The sequence below is a fragment of the Crassostrea angulata genome, chromosome 10 (assembly GCF_025612915.1).
Source record: "Crassostrea angulata isolate pt1a10 chromosome 10, ASM2561291v2, whole genome shotgun sequence".
NCBI lineage: Eukaryota > Metazoa > Mollusca > Bivalvia > Ostreida > Ostreidae > Magallana > Magallana angulata.
In genome coordinates this window covers 26,765,069-26,788,884 of record NC_069120.1, presented here as the reverse complement: position 1 = coordinate 26,788,884, position 23,816 = coordinate 26,765,069, and the positions used below count along the sequence as shown (strand labels likewise).

General features: G+C 34.2%; 2 protein-coding genes across 3 annotated transcripts; one reads left to right on the top strand and one right to left on the bottom strand.

The window, feature by feature from the left end:
* Window positions 1-19: 19 nt before the first annotated feature.
* On the bottom strand, window positions 20-5,400 carry LOC128164888 (protein PML-like). 2 transcript variants are annotated; one of them, XM_052828947.1, is made up of 2 exons: window positions 5,393-5,400; window positions 20-4,625 (listed from the first exon to the last, which is right to left on the bottom strand). In XM_052828947.1, the coding sequence occupies exon 2, from the start codon at window positions 4,606-4,608 to the stop codon at window positions 2,908-2,910; it is 1,701 nt and encodes a 566-aa protein (XP_052684907.1). In that variant the 5' UTR covers window positions 4,609-4,625; window positions 5,393-5,400; the 3' UTR covers window positions 20-2,907. The 2 variants fall into 2 exon arrangements, with proteins under 2 accessions (XP_052684907.1, XP_052684906.1); XM_052828946.1 differs by lacking the exon at window positions 5,393-5,400 and having other exon boundaries at window positions 20-4,649.
* A 3,372-nt stretch (window positions 5,401-8,772) lies between these two features.
* LOC128165108 (uncharacterized) lies at window positions 8,773-19,036 on the top strand. Its single transcript, XM_052829322.1, has 2 exons — window positions 8,773-9,021; window positions 18,401-19,036. The coding sequence occupies exons 1-2, from the start codon at window positions 8,773-8,775 to the stop codon at window positions 19,034-19,036; spliced, it is 885 nt and encodes a 294-aa protein (XP_052685282.1).
* The last annotated feature ends 4,780 nt before the right edge of the window (window positions 19,037-23,816 follow it).

Sequence of the window (23,816 nt, the reverse complement as noted above, 5' to 3'; positions counted from 1 at the left end):
TTTTATAAACGTTCATTGTTCATATTTCTTTTTTTTTTTTACCAGAAATTGTATAAAAGAAACATTTTGTAAAACGAATAACTTGAAATATGTTGATTCTGAATGTAAAACAAGTCCATGGTTAAGTTTATATATAAATATATACATCTTTATGCAAACAAAATAAGATATCATGTCAAAAGGCAATGGAATAAGTGCTGCTTTTGAAAGCAAACAACAATTTTCTTGACACAATCTTTGAACTATGGTCCATAAAAACGGGACAACATTCAATACAGGGGTTATTAAACTTTAAAAAGCAAAACAAACTTAGCTCAGAAGTTTAACAAATTAACAAGTTAAGTAGTTCTAAAACACGCTTTCTACCAATTGACTTCAAAATGTTGATTTATGACAATTTACCAGAATAAACAACAATTGATCGCAAGCACTCGTACAGTAGGCGACTTATAACTATGAGAGTATGTAAGGAAACTAGCCCAAATTAATTTGGGGAATGGAGGGGGAAAAAGGGGGGGGGGGCTAAATGGCCAAAAAAGATAAATTACAAAACAAACAATTTTAGTGATAAACTACTTCTTATATCCGTGAAGCCTCAATCTATCTTTTTTCGACTGACAAGTTCGAAAGATAATGTCATCATTGAGTGATACGACAGACCATTGGGTCGTCTTGGGATCCAATGGCGATTTTTTTTTTCGCAAATAAACCGTGTTTGCGTTTAGAACCTCGACTTCAAATGAATGATAGCACGTAGTAATATATAGGTCTTGTAATTTTTCAAACATTTTAATATTGTCAAGTAAAGCAAACACCGAAGTAATGAATAAGACAATCTTTCACCAAACATTGATGTGTGTAAACTTCTAGTGCGTGGGTATGGTACTTTGGTTGCAATAACATCATAACATACACCATATCACCTAATCTAATTAAATTGCATAACAATTACATTACATGTACAACATTTTTTTTTACAAGAGTTGAAGCCCCCCCCCCCCTTATAAAAACAACCAAAAACCAAAGCCGAAAAAAATCACTGTTAATAAATCTTTAAAAAAATCTAGCCACAAAAATGCAAGGAATTAGAAGTTTCAATGGAAGTTCTGCTTCCGGTTTTGCTTGGAATTAAAAATTGCAACAAAAACCATAAAAATTAAATGCTCACTTCTGACAAGAAGGTGGCTTTAAAGTTCAAAACTCCGATTGGAAGAAATATATCTACTTTGTGCATGTTCAAAGTGCGCGCCGTCGCATGGCGTTCTTCAATGTTCAAGGCGATCCATCCGCGACGGACGAAGATGCCGTTGCGTTCTTACGGCGCTGTATGAGACTCTACTGCGTTTACCTTGACGTTTTACATTATTTAGGGACGCAGCGGGATCGCCGTGAGGACGCAGCTCAGGTGTGACAGGGGTTTAAGAAAAGGAACATTCAAGAATACGCCAATTCAATTCCACGCCATCTCGTTGAAAAAACTTATTTTCCGCAAAATATAGTTCATGTCAAATATATTATGTTTAAGGCATTAACGCACAAATGATTCACGAATTGTTAAGACAATAGTTAAATCAGAAAAGAATTCAGAAAAATGCATTTTGTTTGATCTTTAAACTAAGTTTAAAAGTAATCGAACGAATACAAATCCTATGAAACTAGCAATGTTTAATTTTGAGATAATATTAGACTTTTGATAATGACCTAAAAAATAGCAGGTGTTCTTTCCTCTATAGTCCGGATGAACTATTCAGTTTCAGGGCTGGATGGTTGTGGTCATTTTTACGCAATATTTATCTACTTTATGCGAAGAGCTTCATTCAAAGATATAGAAAAATATTCAAATTTTATAGTCAAACTGTTTGGTTTTTTGTATTTCAGATCTGATGGGTTTTTTGTTGACCATCTAACTAAATGGTGTAACTTACCAACAAGATGATACATGTAGAACAGTCTTTTACAATGACCTAGCCGTTTAATTTGAAATTTGATTGATCAGCATATTCGAATCCTTTCGTCATCAAATAAAACACTACAAACTACGATGGGTCAAACCTTCGGATGACCGAGCGAGGAAGACTCACTGTACGATATTTACAACTACCAAGTATAATTTCCTCTGTTTCTTACGGAAAGTTATAGTTAGAACCATTTTAACAAGAGCTTGGACTTTCGATTGGACATAGATATCTATTTCTTGTGTCAAAACAAGTTAAAAATGCCGTGGTTTCAAGCGAAATATGCACCGATTGCGTAGTCTTAGCTCAAAAGCCAGACAAATCTTGTTGATTTTAAAAGAGCCAGGGCTGAGTGGCCAGCAGTGAAATAGACAGGCTTACGTCACATTGCTGTTTGACACAACTACCCAAAGTCCAAGCTCTTGTTAAAATGGTTTTAATTCATAGCTGTATAGAAACAGCCAGACTGAAATATGCACGCCCCATTTATCGATTGGTCGAAATCTACAGAGGCTGAAAGTGACAGGACTGAAATTGACACGCCCTGTTCATCGACTGGTTTGAACTTACAGCGACCAAAGTAAAATCACAGACTGGACGAAATAATCATGATGATGCCAGACTCAAAGTCTCACAGGAGACGATTTAGCTGTTTCTTTTAGCTTACTTACTTATACATGTACGTTAATAGTAATTTAGTGAATTTTACTAACTTTTCATAATCAATTTAGTAATAAGTTAAAAGAAAGATGTTTAAAATATAAATAATAAACTACTTTCTTTGATAATTCATGCGGGTTTTGAAGGTAGCGATCATTGCAGTTTATTTAGTGTTATAGCAAATGCATTTTACTACACGCACGTTCCCAATGATTTAGATCGAAGACAAAATAAATGTCTTATATACAAATACTGTTGAATGACGGCTGACATAAATCTTTACGTTGAAGATTTACTGTAGATACTTGTACACTGTCACTTTGGTGGTGTTAAATTGTCCCACATGGAGATTGTTCTCATCATCTACACACACACCAAAGGGACGTATCCCTTGTTGTGGTGTGAGTAGTAGAGACAAGAACTGACCGTCCTGATCAATGATGTGAAGTGAATTATTGCCAGGATAACCGTTACAGACAATGATGTGACCGAGGAGATCAGTACAGATACCATAGGGAATAAACATTGACCCCTGACCTGTGTAGGAGAACCTGTGTTGTCCTGATTTATTCACTACCACTACAGCTTGCTTGTTATAGTCTGATGTACAGATATCACCATTGATGTTTTCTGTGATGTAGTGTGGTTCACTATACAACTCCTGTCCTTTGTTGTCTCTCTGTATGTTCTGTATTTCTTTCCCTGTCTTGTTGTACCTGGTGACTTTAACCTCTCCATCCTTTATCATCCCCACCAGTATGTCCCCGTTGATGTGAGAGGAGTGTATGCTGATTGGTTCCCAGTCTCCTGTTTTAATGAATTCAGTCATTGTATTATCCTGTTTTATCCTATTGATGACTTTGTTCTTTCTGTCTGTATAGATCAGATCCCCGTCCTGTGTGACTGTGTGGTAGCCTTCAGATCCACCACTGGTTTTTTTTTGCTGTAGCGGATTCCCCTGTAGATCTGTTTGGACAAGGTTACCGATAGCATCACTGGCCCAGAGTCTGCCTGAATTACCCGATGATATATGACATACCCTGTTAACACCTGGTACTGTGTACTCCTTGACCTTGGTGACAGAGGAAGACAGAGACAGTGTTTGTTTCATGGCAGATTTCTCTACGTCTCGTCTCGTCTGTTTCCCTGTAAGTTTCAACTGTGTAGAGGCAGTCTCCATGAGTTTTATTCTTCTATTATCAGGTTTGGTGTTCGGAAAATTTACGCTACCAAGCAACTTAGAAACATCGTCTTTGTAGAACTGGCCAGCAGTAAACACTGGTAGCACAGGCTGTGTTGTCTCTGGTATAGACTGGATTTTCAAATTTTCAAAATCATCAGAAAATACAATTCTAAAATTAGCTACGGACTTGTAGCTGTGTAACTCCCTTAGAAGTTTTTCAAGATATTCAGTGTAATCCTCATAAGTTTTTTCCTGTGTATTTAATGTTTTGAGAAGTGTTTCTTCTATTTTATTGGCTTGTTCCAATTTGTCTGATGTGACCTTATCAACTAATTCTTTTAAAGAGTCAGCTTCAGCCCTTATGGAATTTCTGATGTCGTCCATAGTATTTTTTATTGCCATGACATCTTCTTTAATCTCTTTTTTTAAACCTTGTGATGTTGAGAGGTAATACTCCTGGATTTTGGATATTTCTGTTCTGCAAAATGCGACCTTTTCCGCGTATTTTTCTTCCAGATCGTCAAGTTGATGACCAGTGTGCTCTTTCATGAAGATACACTTAGCGCAAAGAGGGACATTACATTCCTTACATAGAATTTCTACATTTCGTTTTGGATGGAGAATGCATATCTCCTCTGGAAGTTTTGGTTTGCGTTGTTTGTAAGGGAACACTTGATGGTTCTTGGTATCAGGACTCTCCTGATGTTCATCTCTGCATCGTTCACACAATCTTTGGTGACAAGGATTGCAATAGAACTGACAATTACTCTTACAGTCTTCAATGCCACAAACCAAATAGTGCTGGGCCATCGCCGGTATTTCTTCTTCTGCAGACATTGCCATCTCTAAAAGATTTTATTTTTGGAAGTGAAGGTTATTGATGATAAGCATATTACTGGCGTACATTATATCTATGATCTCAAAAAATGAAAAAAAAAAGTAAAAAAGTGAATACGCAATATATTAAAATTACACCCGGATTTCATTATTTCAAAACAAAATCAATACACAATAAATATGCAATTTATTAAAATTACCCCCCCCCCCCCCGAAAAAAAGCCTGGATCCACACTCGAATGAACCGAGTTACTTCTCTTTAATCTACAGAATGAAACCAAAACTACATTCACCTTCATTTCATTGCATTTGCTTTCTAAACTTTGCAGATGGGGTTTAATAAATCGAGAGAGTTTGAAATATTATAGTTTCAATTTGCTTAGTTATATCAGAATGTCATTCTTTCATGATGAAGGCTTTGCTTGTCATGCACTTTTCCGAAGGCGTCATAAATCATTTCAGTAATAGACTCTTCCCATTTTCAGTGGCGTCGAAAGCAAATTGAAAGGGGGGGGGGGCTTTGCAAAAATAAAAGTCCCCCCCCCCGGTTCCGACGCCTATGCATTTGCTTTCTTGATGGTGATGGTCGCTTGAATTTGTGACACATATTAAGAAGGTGACCCACTTAAATTAAATATACTTTTTTGAGTCCATAGATATATGTGAAACAAAGTTCTTATAGATAATTATGAAATAGATGAGATCGAGATTTCTTAAAGTCATTGGCATATATTACATGTAAATGTTCTATACTTACTGTTTCCTGTGATAAATATTTTACACATATTAAGGTCAAGATCTAGTAGATGAAAGTTGCCTACAGGTTTATGAAATTCAACATATAAATTCTTTCAATAATGCTTCATAACGATAGCTTTGTTGAAGCGTGTACCGGGGCTAAAATAATCGGTAAACACAATGAAAAATAATGTTTTAAACTGTCAGTTTCAATTAAATTTGAAGGAAAGGGGGAACAAATTTCGAAGTTTTGTCCATTTTTGACCAATAAAATATATCTAGAATGCCTACAGTCTCCCCCAAAACGGAATGAAACAAGCTCTTGACTTTCTTTTTAAAATGATGTCAAATTGAATATAGGTATCGGGATTACTTTTCGCATGATTTAACACAAAATGTAAAAAAAAATGTTTAATTACATAATTCCTCTAGAGCCGTAAAGTACGGGAAAACGATTCTTCAAATCAATTGTGACTTCATAATAATTCTATCACAAAAAGACACTTTGGAATCATTTACTAGATCTTGACCTTAAGAAGGTGACCCACTTTAATAAAATATCCTTTTTTGTGTCCATAGATATATGTGAAACAAAGTTCTTATAGATATAATTATGAAATACATGAGATCGAGATACATGTATCTTAAATTCATTGGCATATATTACATGTAAATGTTCTATACTTACTGTTTCCTGTGATAAATATTTAACGACAAAGTATAGGTTGGAATGTCGATGAGAGAGATTTAAATGAGAACTTACGAGACTTGTTTTATACTTCCTCGTTCTAAGAAGCCATAGGTAAATCTGGCGCGGATTTAATTTATTTTTAAATGACGGAGGTGGATATATAAGTACATGTAATGAAGTGTTTTTTTTCAAGTTTAATTGTAAAATATAGCACACAAACAAAATGTACTGTCGTTTATGTTAATATAATATCAATTGTTTCTCTAAAATATCGAGTAAAACTTTATTTCATTCTATAGAATAATATCCACATTCAAGATTTGCCTTAGGCTTTTATTTACCTGTTGTTTTGAATCCACCATCGCATGCGTGGATTCAGAAAAAAATTGTACGGTGGCGGGAGGGGGGTTCCGAGGGATATTTGTGTTTGACAGGGGGGGGGGGGGTGGGGGTCGAGGCTAATTTTCGGTAAATTTAATATATAAATTTGAATTTTAAATCCCCACCCCCTCTAGATCCGCGTATGCATCGACAAACATATTTTTTTTTATACATATAAAAATGATATTTAAGCATTCTAACCCAGTGTTTAAAAAATACTGTTTTGTTCTTTAAAAAAAATGTTTGTCATTCAAAATTGGTTCTTGAAATATTTTATTTACGTTTTGTTCAGATGGCGTTCTCAGATTAATATAATTCATTTTCAATTATTATTCAAAGTTAAACTGATATAAATTCAGTAAAGAACTGTGAACGCTAACGCCCGTATCCCGCCTACATTTTACATCCAAATATTTCGGAATTTCTGCCAGATACTTAGTATTTAAAAACAAAGTTATCTACTAAAAAGTATTATCAAATCATAATTAATTTAAATCAAAATAAAATTTGTAGTTATATTATTAATTTTTAAGCAAAGGGTTTGCTTTCGGAGGGTCTAAAAAAATTCATTAAAATTGGTCCCTGTGAGCGGGGAAAATATTATTTAGCGGCCGACATGTGCTAAAAAACTTTTATTATCACATGCTTACGTTGGATGTTAAAGTAAATTTTCACTTTAATTCGTATTTGTTAATTAATTTTGAAACGTTACCAAGCAAAATGCATTTTTGGAATGTATTTTGGTTTGTAGGCATATTTTCAAGGCGAGGGTACAGAATATTTTGGCCATCATTTTTTCATCCGGCGTGTTGTGTCCATGAAGTTTTCAGTGCTTGAAATTAGAATATCTAATATTCCACCTTCCTCTAATATACCAATCGACAATTTTTTGGAATATCTCTATCTTTATAGAAACATCGTATCAGCATAAATGAACATATTTATACTCTCATCTAACGGCTTTGATTCCCAAATTTTTATTTTTAAGGATACAATATAATTATAGGCTAATAGATAAAGTATCATTGAAGTGGGCACCCGGTCGGATTTTTTGAGACTTAATCATTGCTAATATTTCAGTCGAGTTACCGGATTTTTATAAAGAATTTTCATCCATTTTTTAAATATTTTGTTTGAGATGATATTTTTCTAGAGTTTGAAATATAAGAAGTTTCACTTTAACAAATCGAATGCTAATACAAATATTAGATATTTTTTCATTTATTGTTTATTTACAGTACTTTAGGATTTCTAGAATTGTGATAGGGTTTGGCCAATGCTAATTTATGACCTGGTTCATAATTTTTGCCGGGGGGGGGGGGTATTATTGATAATTTTTCAATGTGAGTAAAATGAATCAAATAAGTTTAAAATTTTAAGGGAGTCCGGTTCCCCTACACCCTCTAGATTCATGCATGTGACTTTTTTCCACAACAAACATTATTAAAAATTTTAGATTAACCTATAAAAATTGAATTTTGAAGAAGTTGCCCCTTCCCTTCATTAGAGCATGTAAAATGTAAAATATAAAAGGAAAGTTAACAAAATTGACGGTAAAACAGACGTTTTACATACTTTGAAACCACTAACCCCCCCCCCCCCCCCCCCCCCCCCGTTCATTAGAAGATTGGCAAATATTTATTTTCTCGAGTGTGTGAGCGGGGGGGGGGCTCTCTCCCGTTCCCTGATGCTACGTGTCTGTCATTCTAAGAGAATGCATCCCTTTAGTTAATTGAAAATGCTTGTTTTGATTTGAGGGGGAGAGAAGGATTTATTCCGGAATAAGATTATCCATTTTTGTTCTCTTCAAACGCTTACATTTACACTGCGTGACACATTTCCTGCAGACGGCAGGTGACTGCAGGTTGCACTACAGTATTAAATTCTACTATATATTCTTACCAAAATTGCACAACTTTACATACAGATTAAAAATTCAAAACGAACTTCTGGAAAAAATCCTCTTGACATCTTTTTAAACAACGCTTCATTTACAAGTTTCTAGCAAAATACACACGTGCATCCAGCAAGGCGTGCGACTTTGTTTACATCGAAGTTACACTCAAGCCCGGGACTTTTCACCCCCCTCCAGAAACAACGCGCATCAAAAATTCAAATGACCTCGCATTATTACAAAACTGGGATAGTTAGACCTCTTACACATTGTTTTTCATCTCATACAAAAAATCAGCTCCTGTCTCGAGCGGAACCGCCCCGAATTCAAAGGAAAATTCGGGAATTATTTTGGCTCAGCCATGTTTTGAACCTTCAGTGAAATACTGTTATGACACCTGTCAAGGCCAGCTTCCACGATACTGTATGCGGCAATGTCATACTCATCAACAACAGTTTCATCTTCCCCGATAGAGGGACAGAAGCCGGGGACGAGCGGACTAAGGAAAGCTGTACATGTCAAAGTCTACTTGCAAAAATATTACACGGAAAATTTTGTGCAGAGTATACTGGAAGGGGGGTTAAGTAAAATAGAGGGTTCGACTCTAGTCATCGGAGGCGATGGACGATACTATGAAAAGGAGGCAACATTGCTCATCATTAAAATGTGTGCAGCAAATGGGGTATGTCTTGGTTATACTTGACAAGCTGCAGAACTATTTGCCTTAGTATATTGGGAGCTGTTCACATTTTTTAACGTTAATTGTATAGATATAAATATAATATATTGCAAAAGGCTAGGTAAATTGAAATCAAATATAAATAAATGTAAAATAAGCTCGCATAAAAATGCACTGGTTTACTAAAAGACTATTTTAAAAGTTATATTTTGTCAAAATTGGAAGATACAGAAGCACTTTGATATTTTATATACATGTATAAGCTGCAAGCATACATTACCAACTGACCCGATTTCATCGGGTCACACCCGATTTCATCGGGTCACACCCGATTTTTCAACCCTTCACCCGATTATTTTTTATGACCCGACGGGTCATGCTTTTCGGCCGATTTTTGTCGAAAATCTCCCTATTTCCGGATTTGGTTCGTAAATTACGTTGCGCGTTTGACGTCCAGTTATGAACCCAAGTTGAGCTTGGATTTACCAAACGCGTAAACAATGCCGATGGCTATAACAGACACATTAAGTGTAATTATTATCGTGAGTTGTTTTGACTAAGCGAAGGTTTAAATCATTAAGTATGATGGCTTCAAATAAGAAAAGGTCTTCATCAGGGCCAGCGGAATCAAAACCAACAAAAAGAAAATGATATTTTTGTACCTATCAACATATCTGGGAAAATAAATTCCCATAGGTAAAACAAAGTAATCGAGTACAAAACGAGGCTTTTGCATTCTATGTATCGCACATTTGAATATTGGATTTTGTGCCCAAAATGATTTGACTAAACATCCAAAAACGCTAAGTAATGTATAGAATGCTTTTTAATACACAAAAGGCTTCCAAGTCACTTATAACTTTCATGCCATCATTTACAGAGTTCAAAAGCAAGGTTAATGTAGCAGAAACTCTTTTTGCATTTTTTTTCAGCTGAACACAACCTACCATTTTCTGTGTCAGATCACTTTACAAAATTCAAAATCAGCAACTGTTAGTTAAAATGCTTCTTTGCAATAAAGTATTACACATAAGTTTTAACACATATTTCTATTGTATATACCAATGAAATGCATGATAAATATGTTGTGAATGTCGTTACGTGCTATGACCAGATTTTTTACTTTCCAAATCTGGTCATGACCAGATTTTCACATGTTGGAGGTTGGCAAGTATGCATACATTAATCCATTATTTTTTTTTTAGATAAGAATCTTCATGAACTTTGAATAGCATGGGTTGGTAAGATATTGCTCAATTTTCTCTGGCATTTTACTTCAGGTGTCTAAAGTAATAGTTGCTCAGAATGGTTTAATGTCAACACCAGCAGTATCCTGTGTCATTCGTATATACAAAACTAATGGTGGAATTATTTTGACTGCAAGTCACAATCCTGGGGGCCCAGATGCTGATTTTGGCATAAAGTTCAATACTGAAAATGGAGGTAATGCATTCTAATAGCAACACAATGTACCAAGACTTATCTCAACTCAAAAGTATTTTTGTCTACATAGCTTTGAGTAAGAGTCAAATGAAGTCAAAATTAGAAAATGAACTATTTGCGGTTTAAAACTTGAAATGACATAAATTTTCAAATTTTATTTAGAACTTCAATTTGTGTGTGGTTAAGATTTTAATATTTTTCTCTGTGAGATATTAGAATGATTTTAACCATCAAGACTTGAGTTAAAAATATGGATGAAGTTTAATAAGAACAGTAGTGCAGAAAAAGGGATAAAAGTACTCTTGCATAGAGAATAATTATGTATCAGTATGTCTTCAAGTTTGAAATGAAAACTCTTAACTGATTGAGTTTTCAAGGAGTTTGAAATTAGTTTTGACTTGGCTTAGGTATTTAATACACTGATTGACTTTGATTACCGATATATATGGAAAATAAAAATATAAATCAGAGGAGGTAGAAGATTGATAAATTTATTTTATATAGAGATATAAAGGATAAATTGATAATTGTAAATTGACCATTTGTCACCAGGTTAACAGATGTGTAACAGGTGGTAAAAAGTCAGGTCTCAAAGGGGACTCGAACTCGGGGCCTCTGGCGTAACGTGTCGGCGCTCTAAACACTAAGCTTCTGAGACCCAATGTATTAAATGACAGTCATACACCTCAGACACTTGTTAACCCGGTGACATAATTTTAACAATTTATGCTTGCAGGATTTTATTGATCATTTTAAAGAAATCCTATTTTTCTACTTGAAAAAAAAGGAAGGAATTACCACAAGAAACATGAATAATTGTGCAATCATGGTCATAAGAGAGCCGGTGTAACGAAGAATATTGATCCGGGTTGAAAATGGACCCGGGGGTCATTTTTCAACGTTAAATATTGACCCGGGGGTCATTTTTCAACGTTGAAAATTGAGACCAAAATCGTGAAATTTATACCCGGGGTCATTTTTCAACGGTATGAGAAAGATTTTTCTAAACTCTGATGACCTCGACACGTTGAAAATTGATCCTGTTGAGAATTGACCCCAACCTCAGAGTTTTGATCTGAACTGGAACTTACTCTACACGATTTAAATGTACAATCATGTACATATTTGAAAGTATCAGTTTTAAAAAGTTTATACTGTCCGATATATATGCGGACGTGGCTGATTTCTTTTAGGTTGATATGTCCGATTAAACATTTAATTTTGAGACTGAAAATATGATATCCATTTATTATTACAATACTATGTAAATAAAGCTAAGAAGATGACCGTTGCTTCTGAATGGAACGGGCGAGTAGGGCTAGAACACATTTTGACATAGAATTGGTTTTCATTCCCTCGTGTAACAGAATTTAAAATTTAAACTTGTCATAATCTCTGATAAATATATCTAATAAATGTATGGCCCATTACCGTCACTTTTCAGGCAATTCAACAGAGCTCTATTCAACAGGCACCTGACGTTGTATATTTTTCTAATAATTGAAAATATATAACCTCTATACTGTTTTATTGGGTAAAGGGTATATAATTTATATTAAGATAAAAGGATATAATGTCATATACCTATGCTTAACTTTAAAAAAGTCAGAATATTTCCCTGACAAAATAATTAATTTTTATCCTTTTTTATATATACTGTATTATACATATATACACAGCATATACATATTTATACATGTTTTCATGTTTTAATTTTTTTTTTACGACTTAACAATAATTTTTCATAAACTTGTCAGATTAAATTTATTGAAGCACCATTTAATTTTCTGCATATGCAGAGTCATAGTTCTTTTTAAAAATGCAATTTATTTCTATATTTTGAGTTTTCAACTCCATTCTTTACCTGTAAATTAGAAACACAGGCAACTGGCGTAATATATTTTCTCAAAATTAAAAACATATACACTCTACAGCAAAAATGTTATCAATTAAAAAAAGTAGGTTTGCATCTATATTTACAGTCGGAGGATGGTTGATCTAATTATATTAATGGTATACATGGAAAGGCATGCAAAAAGTTGAATATATTCAGATTATTCAAGCACACAATTGATAGATACATGTAAACACTTGTTAAAATTCGTCTTTTATCAGACCTAGATTGGAATATGGTGATGTTGTGTGGAGCAGCTGTATCGAGGGAAACTCCGAATTGCTTAAACATATACACATTGAAGCAACCAGGACAGTGACAGGGATCAGAGTTAATTCTTCTAAAATCATTTTATATAGTGAGCTTAATTTGGAAACCTTACAATCTCGAAGGGATAAACATAAACTAATTATATTCTACAAGATTATAAATGGTTTAGCACCACAAGATACGTTAGATTGAATTCAATCATATTTTCTTAGCTTTTTTACTATCTACCACTATATACTTATTACAATAGCTTTGCTCCTTCTACACGTAAATTATGGAATAATCCTCATGCAGAAAAGAAAATTTCATCAACTTCATCTTTCTTTAAGTCAAAACTTAAAAAACAAAATATACATAGAGCTTACAAACACTCCAGTTAAGGAAATAGGAAATATTATTTGACGTCAATTACGGAATAAAGCTAGTAAAGCTTACTTATTTAAGGATTTTTTAACTGATGAGAGTTGATGTTTACACTGTGTCTGAATCTTAAGGAAATGTGATTTTCCCCTAGATGTTTAAGATACACTCAACAAAGAGACGAACTTTTTGACATTAGTGTACCTTTTTATATGAACTATATACGTTATGGTAGTTCTGAATTTTTATTAAGATACAATTGTAAAATTGTTTCCTATGTTTATATTTATATTAGAGTTCCCAGGCGTTTTGATTTTCTTAACTTACACTGTTTAAACCTATTTAAGTATTATACATGCATATTTACTTAATATATATAGTTCCCTTTTATGTACTGTTCTTTTCAAATGGGCTGGATCATGAAAACCTCATTCTTATGTTTGTATCTCTGTAAGTATAAATGATGGTGATAGGTTTGTTAATGTAGGTGTGAGTGAACATGTCTACCAACAATATGTCTTACAATCATAGATGGTATATAATCAGATAATTATTTAATATTCAAGTATCCCCTGTCTTATATACACATAATATCAATGATATTCTGTATACTTGTAATATTATATTCTTATGACCATAGATAATTTCTGCTTGACTTTGTATGCTTGATGGGGTGTACATAGGATAAGACTGTTATCCAATCCATTTAATAATTTGAACATTCCGTTCAATAAAACACGTTTAAATTAAATTAATGATGGAGGTGACTGTGGTAGGAAGGTCAACCATATACCCCAATGTTGCTGTATGATCTTCTACTACATATTTCTATTCAAAAAATGCAATTTACCAATTTAATGACAAAAACAAATACTGTTAGTAAATTTATGTTCATTTTTTTGTGATTAAAGCAATTTAGAAACTATCAAAGCAAAATTATTTTATTGTCATCCTGTACGAAAATAGGTTGCTAACTTGCTACAGATTCCATGAAGTAGAATTGTTTATGCCTAGAAAAATTAGCGATTTGATGATATTTAGTTACATTAGAAGTTATCCTAACGGAACAAATGAAACACTAAAAAAAATATCGGCTTTCAAGATATAGTTACTACAGCATTGTTCATGAAAGAGTACATGTTAGCATATCATAATTTTGTAAACTGTTCTTGGCTGGATGGGTGTGAATACAATATTCAGATAGTCTCAGTTTTAACAAACTGAGTGGGTGAAAACACGAAAATCTCAATACGACATACTATAAATTTTGTATTCACACCAACCCAGAAAATTTACAATGAACAATATCAAAGTTTCAATCTACTGGGTGAACGTAAAACCAAAATTGAACAGTATGACATATTGTAATTTTTTTTTAAATTATTTATATTTGTACTCTTCTCCAGCGAATTAAAAAAAGGAGTTCTACTGAACTGAGTAGTTTAACGTGTAACCATGTATACAAATATTCTTAAAAACATATATATTTTAAAAAGATATATAGATATCACACAAAACAGCAATAATACGAGAAAAGTTTATCATGAATAAAATAGTTATTACAAATTTAAAGGGATAATATGTAATTTAAAAAAAATCATCATTTAAGTCTCAATTGTACCCCCCCCCCCCCCCGTTGGAACATGTACATGTAAATCGAAAGAATAAATAGTAAAAATGATAATTATTAATTAAATAACTCACTCAAGTTATAATATTGATTCGTTAATTTGTGCTTCTTCGCTGTTGAATTTTGAACCGGTTTCATGATCAAAATTCCACGATGCGGGTCAGTTTTCAACGTATTAGGGTCTTTATTTAACACCATTGGTCTCAATATTCAACGTTGAAAAATGACCCCCGGGTCAATTTTCAACCCAGGTCAAAATTCTTAGTTACACGGGCAAAATGTTACTTGAAATAAAGGTTATCAAATTAAGTATTTACATGTAATTTCATAATTTCAAGCCATTTATAGTTGAGCATGTTGCTTTATATACAGTAAGATTTAAATAAAAACCATGTAATGAAATATTGTTCAATCTTTTCTGGGAATTTATAACTCAAGAGATAGAATTGATAGTTGGTTTGCCAATTAGTATGTTTGCATGTATGCTTGGAACATCAGGCATGTAGCATCGTTTTTGAAAGGGGGGGGGGGCAAGACTCATCCAAAAATCTTGACAAGCAGAAAAAGGGGGGGGGGGGGGGCTGGCGTAGTATATAGCTTCAATTTCAATCCTAGTTCCCTTATTTTCATATTAATTTTTTCAATGCTCCCAAAAAAGTGGGGGGGGGGGGGGCAACTCCGTTATGATTAATTTTTTTATATGTAAATTTAAAAAAATGTGTTGCTGCAAGAAAAAGTTGGGGGGGGGGGGGGCAGCATTAAATAACGATCTTATGACGCAAGACGTAGAAAAAGGACTATACAGGTGTCACTACAGTATTAAATTTTACTATATATTCTTACCAAAATTGCACAACTTTACATACAGATTAAAAATTCAAAACGAACTTCTGGAAAAAATCCCCTTGACATCTTTTTAAACAACGCTTCATTTACAATTTTCTAGCAAAATACACACGTGCATCCAGCAAGGCGTGAGACTTTGTTTACCTCGAAGTTACACATGTGCTTGAAAATCAAGCCCGGGCTTTTTCACCCCCCTCCGGAAACAACACGCATCAAAAATTCAAATGACCGCGCATTATTACAAAAATGGGATAGTTAGACCTCTTACACATTGTTTTTCAGCTCATAAAAAAACCCAGCTCCTGTCGCGTGCGGAAACGCCCCGAATTCAAAGGAAAATTCGGGAATTATTTTGGCTCAGCCATGTTTTGACGTGAACCTTCAGTGAAATACTGTTATGACACCTGCAATATAACTCATTTTTTGTTATCGCAAAATCAACATTAATAAATTGATTAATACTCATTTTGTTGTGTGACTAAAAAAAAATTATGAAGATATCTACTCATTTCAGAAAGTTATGAGCGATTTTTTAACACCACTGTGTACACGGTGGCCACTGATTTATGAAAATATGATCAAAGTTATACTGTATGCATTTACACGGTGTTTTGATATTCAGTGATTTTTTGGTTTTAAATTGACAAGTGATGTATGAAAATGTATAAAATGACGCAATTTAATTAATATCACGTGGACCCCAGAAATTAAGTCAGCACATATTCGATGACCCTGCCTCTGGGGGTGGGGTAGAGAAAACGTCATTATTTCATACAGTTTATGAAAATAGTGAGAACCTTTGTCCAAAATAGCATGGTCTGGTTCTAATCTAACTTACATGAGTGATGCGTCTCAGCTGTTTTCCGCTTTCATATCAATATTTCTCAATTTTGGACATAATTTGAGAATTTCTTACTGTAACACAAGGGCCTAAACAACCGATTTTATTTGAAACTCACACCCCGTAGAAGATTTTGTTGCTTACGACGATGAATACTACATCCTATTTGATCTGCTGAGAATTTTCCGGGCAGTTTAGACGGTCCGATCTATTATAAATGGGTCATTGTTTTGAGGCAGTAGAACATTTCAGAGGAAATGTGGGCTAATTTTGCATGCATCATTAAAAACAAAATAAGCGTGCTGCTGGCTACAAAACCCCATTGTTTGTCATTTTTTGTCTAAACACACTGATTCAACACTTAAAGCACAGGTAAAACAATTTTTAACACAGCAAACCCGTTTCCCTGCAATATAACTCATTTTTTGTTATCGCAAAATCAACATTGATAAATTGATTAATATTCATTTTGTTGTGTGACTAAAAAAAAATTATGAAGATATCTACTCATTTCAGAAAGTTATGAGCGATTTTTTAACACCACTGTGTACACGGTGGCCACTGATTTATGAAAATATGATCAAAGTTATACTGTATGCATTTACACGGTGTTTTGATATTCAGTGATTTTTTGGTTTTAAATTGACAAGTGATGTATGAAAATGTATAAAATGACGCAATTTAATTAATATCACGTGGACCCCAGAAATACTGTTATGACACCTATATTGACAAGGCAGATCTAATGAATGTTTGTGTAAGGATTTTTTTCACAACAGATTAGAAACGGTCCGCCATTCGATTAGGGAAAGAGGCCGTGTTTAAAAGATGGGCGTTATTTTTTGAAGATATTTTCTGATGTACAGTTAAAAATAAAGACAAAGGTAATTTGAAGTGAGACTAGTACATACGCGTACATGCACACCAGTTCTCCGTTACAACGATTTATAACAAAATTAACATAAAATAGAGTTTGCACGATTTGCACGATTACATTTAATGGTAAAAGTTAAAGTAGTTAGAAAGAGTTGGTTCATTACCAAAGACTGTGATGACTCTGAAATAAATCAAAGTATTGAAGTACCGTCGGGAGTGCAGTTGATCGATTGATTGTCATTTACTAGTATTTTAAAATCAACAGTAAGTAAAGCATGACAAGTAGTTTCTTAGCTGTGTTTGAATAATTACGCAAAATAGGAATTCTCGAGCTTTTCTGACTAGATTTCCGAGCTATAGAAGGAAAATCCTTTATGAATCATGTTGAGTAATATTTAAAAAAAGAATTACACCATCAAACTTTACGATGCATTATGCATCAGTATGCATCAGTAATCGAAATATTTCTAAAAATAATTGTATCCAAAACGTTTTTTAACAAACAAATAATTACACCGGTAGATTGTAAAGTCGGCGCTTGATCCCAAGCGCTACCGCTGTAGAAATGCCGCGTAGTTTGGTAAACATGACAATGACTGCGAACAAATCTTATTCAACTCTGGCATACATACATGTAAGACAACAAAAAAAATTCTGAATTATACGTATTGATGATAAGATTGTGTTTAGGTCCCATTTTGCCAAAATAAGTGCACAGAAGGGTTGACTAATATCAACTCCAAAAATGCAAGTCATATAAATGAAAATAAGTATCCCTCTCCGCCTTGTCACATTAATTTTAGATGATTACAATCCAGTTGTCAATCAAAATGTCCATCAATAAATTATTGTAGGAGAATACTGACGTCTTAATTATGGAGTCATATGCTGACACGTTCTTTACACGCAAAATCTGTCATGATGAAGTTTTCTATGTTGTTCATAAAAAATAGGCAATTTTACTCTAACTATTTAAAGCTCGTGACATACACATGATGGTATAATAAGCCTCATATAAGTAAACAATATCAGTTATATGTCAAGATGGTTGAAATGCTTTGTCCCATATGATAAGACAAAACTTACATGTAACCCTAGTTTCAATTAAAGTTTCAATTAAAAAATATCTAAGAAAAATAACGCCCGTAGAAGCATGGAGTAGTGCATTTTGGACACATCTACTTTGTAAAGGTAATTAATTGCATTTTTTTTTATTTACCAGAAGGAAGAGGAACAAGAATCCCCAGTGCCAATAATGAAGGAAAAGGGTGACCACAAAATAGTGAAGGATAAGAAGGATCATCACCACCACCACAAGGATAAACACCCACATCCCGAGGATCACCACAAGGTCCCTCACCATGGCGACAGGCACGGGAAAGGCGCGAATACGAGTCCCGCGCATGCGGCTTACACGCGACGCCAGAGGACTTTCTCACACCGGGATACCTCGCATTCGATCTCTTCCAGTAAAGGTCATGCCAAGCACCCCACCAAAGACCACGACCGCCATAGCGTGGCTACTTCCGGTGACCAGTTGCCACAACTAGATGTCAAGTATGAAAATACCTACAAAATGAGCCCCGATGCCAAATTCAGGGAATCGTCTATACGAAGCATTTTATTGGAGGTTTTAGAAGAAAATATCAAATCCATAACAGCCTACGATTCTTCAGTTTTAGGGGGGAAATGCAAATTAGCCTGTGATGTCATCAAAGAAAGAGTAAAGCAGCTGAACATTACGCGATACAAGATAATCGCTTCTGTGATTGCGGCTCAGAAAGGAAGCCAAAGCATGGTAGTGACGTCACGATGCCTTTGGGACCAAAGAACGATAACTATGTTTCAGTTAAAGTAGAATTGGGTGAATTCTCTGTCGTAGGAACGGTATACGTGGTATATGCAGAGTAATTTGTTCATGTAGCTCCTTGACAATTGCTTGTATAGATATATAACGCATTCTACGAGTACATGTATTGATTGAATGTGCTATTTGTTTGAATTTTCTATAAAAATGCCAAAAAAGGATCCCGGTTTCGTTAAAATTATTATAAAAAGGCGAGGAGATCCGAGCTTTATTTAAGGCAAATGACATAAAGAACACACGACGCATATCACCTCACATTAAACGACGACAAATATAAAACTTTTAAATATATCTGAAAAATTTATTAATTCTCTTTATTTTCATATAATTTTATCAATGTTAATTGTTCGTATTCTTTTTTACCAGAAATTGTATAAAAGAAACATTTTGTAAAACGAATAACTTCAAATATGTTGATTCTGAATGTAAAACAAGTCCATGGTTAAGTTTAAATATAAACATATACATCTTCATGCAAACAAAATAAAAAATCATGTCAAAAGGCAATGGAATGAGGGCTGCTCTTAAAGCTAACAACAATTTTCTTGACACAGTCTTTGAACTATGGTCCATAAAAACGTGACAACATTCAATACAGGGGTTATTAAACTTTAAAAAGCAAAACAAACTTAGCACAGAAGTTTAACAAATTAACAAGTTAAGTAGTTCTAAAACACGCTTTCTACCAATTGACTTCAAAATGTTGATTTATGACAATTTACTAGAATAAACAACAATTGATCGCAAGCACTCGTGCATTAGGCGACTTATTTCTATGAAAATATGTATTGAAACTAGCCCAAATTAATTTGGGGAATGGAAGGGCCGGGGGAGGGGGGTAAACGGCTAAAAAGACAAATTTCAAAACAGACAATTTTAGTGATAAACTACTTCTTATATCCGTGAAGCCTCAATCTATCTTTTTTCGACTAACAAGTTCGAAAGATAATGACATCTTTGAGTGATAAGACAGACCATTGGGTCGTCTTGGGATCCAATGGCGATTTTTTTTCGCAAATAAACCTTGTTTGCGTTTAGAACTTCGACTTCAAATGAATGATAGCACGTAGTAATATATAGGTCTTGTAATTTTTCAAACATTTTAATATTGTCAAGTAAAGCAAACACCGAAGACAATCTTTCACCAAACATTGATGGGTGTAAACTTCTAGTGCGTGGGTATGGTACTTTGGTTGCAATAACATCATAACATACACCATAACACCTAATCTAATTAAATTGCATAACAATTACATTACATGTACAACATTTTTTTTACAAGAGTTGTCCCCCCCCTTATAAAAACAACCAAAAACCAAAAAAATCAAAATCACTGTTAATAAATCTTTAAAAAAAATCTAGCCACAAAAATGCCAGGAATTAGAAGTCTCAATGGAAGTTCTGCTTCCGGTTTTGCTTGGAATTAAAAATTGCAACAAAATCCATGAAAACTAAATGCTCACTTCTGACAAGAAGGTGACTTTAAAGTTCAAAACTCCGATTGGAAGAAATGTATCTACGATTTTATTCATGCAACATACCGGTGTTGTATAGCAGTTTTTCCCCCATAGTAGCTTTCCCCCCGGAAAACCTACTATATAGTAGCCTTCCCCCCCCCCCCCCCCCCCCACCGGGGGGGGGGGAAGTTACTATATAGTAGCTTTTCCCCCATAGTAGGGTTTCTCCCTCACGTTTTTGGTTCAGATTTTATAAAAAATATTTATGGAAATCCAGTAGGGATTAAAATCAATGTTTCTACACTCCCAGGTTGCATACATGTATATCTGCATTCATCTGTACAGGTTAAGTTTCGTTTTGCCGATTTATCATTTTTATAGACAATGCTGAAAGTTGAACATGTGTGTAATGGAATTACACATAGAACTTAATTTAGGTAATTTATTGAAAAAAGTTTTACAAGTTATACACTTATATGCATAGTTCTGTGTTCTGAAATTGTATTAAACGAGAATGTTTTAAGAATTTCTTGATAAATTTATCAGACTGTTTGTCTTTTTGTGAAAATTTCATCCAGGCTAAACCTGTGTTTTAGAGAAATTTTGTTTCCGATGTTTCAGAGCCCGATTTTTAAAATCCTATTATAATAATTATAGTGCATATTCTTTAGGGTCCAATGTCTCATAAACTAGAAATGACCATATCACCATATATTTATATATGGTTTACCACTTGAAGATGACTCTGAAAATTTCAGCCCTCTGGGTAGGGGCCCTTGATGTTTCAGGGCCCGATGTCTAAAACCCCATTATAATGATTGAATAGTGTTCTATAAGTGGGGACCCGAATCTCTAATTCTAGAGGAGACCAATTAACCATATTTCCACAGTGATAGTGGTATACCACTAGTAGATGACACCGAAAATTTAAGCCCCCATGCAGGGTAGGAGCCTTTGTTGTTTTCGAGCCCCATGTTTGAAATCCAATTATAAAGAATATGTATTTTAGGGCCCCATATCTCAAAAACTATAGATGACCACATGAACATATTTTTACGGTCATTTAAAAGTAAAAACATCATTTAAAAATACACAATCACTCATATATTTCTTTATCAAAATGATTGAAAATTACCTTTGATTCTGCTGCTTTTTAGGTCACCTGAGTCACTCAGGTGACCTATTGCAATTGGTCTTCGTCCGTCGTCGTGCGTTGTGCGTCGTGCGTCGTGCGTTGTGCGTCGTGCGTTAACAATTTTACAATTTTAACTTCTTCTTGAAAACTACCAGGTCAATCGTTACCATTTTTGGTGTGAAGCATCTCTATGGTAAGAAGAATCTAAATTGTGAAATTCATGGCTCTACCACCCCTGGGGTGCCACGGGCGGGGACAAATATGCAAAAAAGCCAAATTTTCAAAAATCTTCTTCTCTACTCCCACGCATGTGAGGAAAAAACTGGTTTCATGGTTATGATGTCCATGAAGCCCTCTACCAAAATTGTGAAATTTATCGCCCCTGGGTCAGGGGTTCTGGCTCTAGGGTGGGGCCAATATGACCATATAGTAAAAATGTTTTAAATCTTGGAAAATCTTCTTCTCTACTACCATATATATTTTTTGAAAACTAGATGCATGATTATGATGTCCATGAAGCCCTCTTCCTTAATTGTGAAATTCATGACCCCTAGGTAAAGGGTTCAGGCTCTAGGGTGGGGCCAATATGGCCAAATAGTAAAAATGTATTAAATCTTAGAAAATCTTCTTCTTTACTATCATATATATTTGTTAAAAACTAAATGCATGGTTATAATGTCCATGAACCCCTCAACCTAATTGTGAAATTCATGACCCCTTGGTCAGGGGTTCAGGTTCTAGGGTGGGGCCAATATGTTCATATAGTAAAAATGTATTAAATCTTAGAAAATCTTCTTCTCTACTCCCATATATACCGGTATTTGTTAAAAACTAAATGCATGATTATGATGTCCATGAGGCCCTCTATCAAAATTGTGAAATTCATGACCCCTGGGTCAGGGGTTCAGGCTCTAGGGTGGTGCCAATAGGACCAAATAGTAAAAATGTTTTAAATCTTAGAAAATCATCTTCTCTACTCCCATATATATAGTTTGAAAACTAAATGCATGGTTATGATGTACATGAAGCCCTCTACTTAAATTGTGAAATTCATGACCCCTCGGTCAGGGGTTCAGGCTCTAGGGTGGGGCCAATATGGCCAAATAGTGAAAATGTTTTAAATCTGAGAAAATAATCTTCTCTACTCCCATATATATTTGTTAAAAACTAAATGCATGGTTATGATGTCCATGAGGCCCTCTACCTAAATTGTGAAATTTATGACCCCTGGGTCAGGTGTTCAGGCTCTAGGGTGGGGCCAATATGGCCAAATAGTGAAAATGTTTTAAATCTTAAAAAATCTTCTTCTCTACTCCCACACATGTGGGGAAAAAACTGAATACATGGTTATGATATCCCCAATCTCCTTCACCTAAATTGTGAAATTTATGGCCCCTGGGTCAGGGGTTCATGACATGAGGAGGGGGGGGGCAATATAGTGTTAATGCATATAATGTTTAAAAATCTTCTTCTCTATTCTCACACATCGGTATAAAAAAAAACACTGACTAATAATTATGTTTACCGGGAAGTCCTCTACTGAAATTTTAATTTTCATGTCCCCTCAAAGATGGGTTTTGACTCTGGGGCAGGGCCAAAATGGATGTATAGATGTTAATGCATATAATGTTAAAAAATTATCTTCTTTACTCCCACACACCTGAAAGGAAAACTGAATTCATGATTTTGTAGACCAGATCTTTTAGTTTAGTTTAGTTTCACAGTTCTTTTTGAAATGTGGTCGTCATTACAAATTTATGATTTTTCTACTCCAGTATGAAACCTAATTAATTAGATGCATAGACTCCATGACAAGTTTGTGTATGGGATATATGCTACTCAGGTGACCGTTAAGGCCAATTGGCCTCTTGTTTTTTTTTTTTTTTATAAATTTACGAACAAAATTTTTTAAAAAGGTACGCGGGTAAAATTCATTATTCTTCAAAACATTTAATCAATTCATAAGATGACTAATGATATAAATAATAATTAGATAATTAAATCAATGAACTTTTATTCATAAAAGGAGAAACTGAAAATCAAAAATAAATAACCAACCTAAGTGCATATACGACTTTTTTACTTGCTAGTTGATTAGAAGAACAAGCTTATATTTTTAAAAAAAAAGTCAGCTCATCACAATATATGTGTTGGTGGTTTTTTTTTTTTTTTAATCACC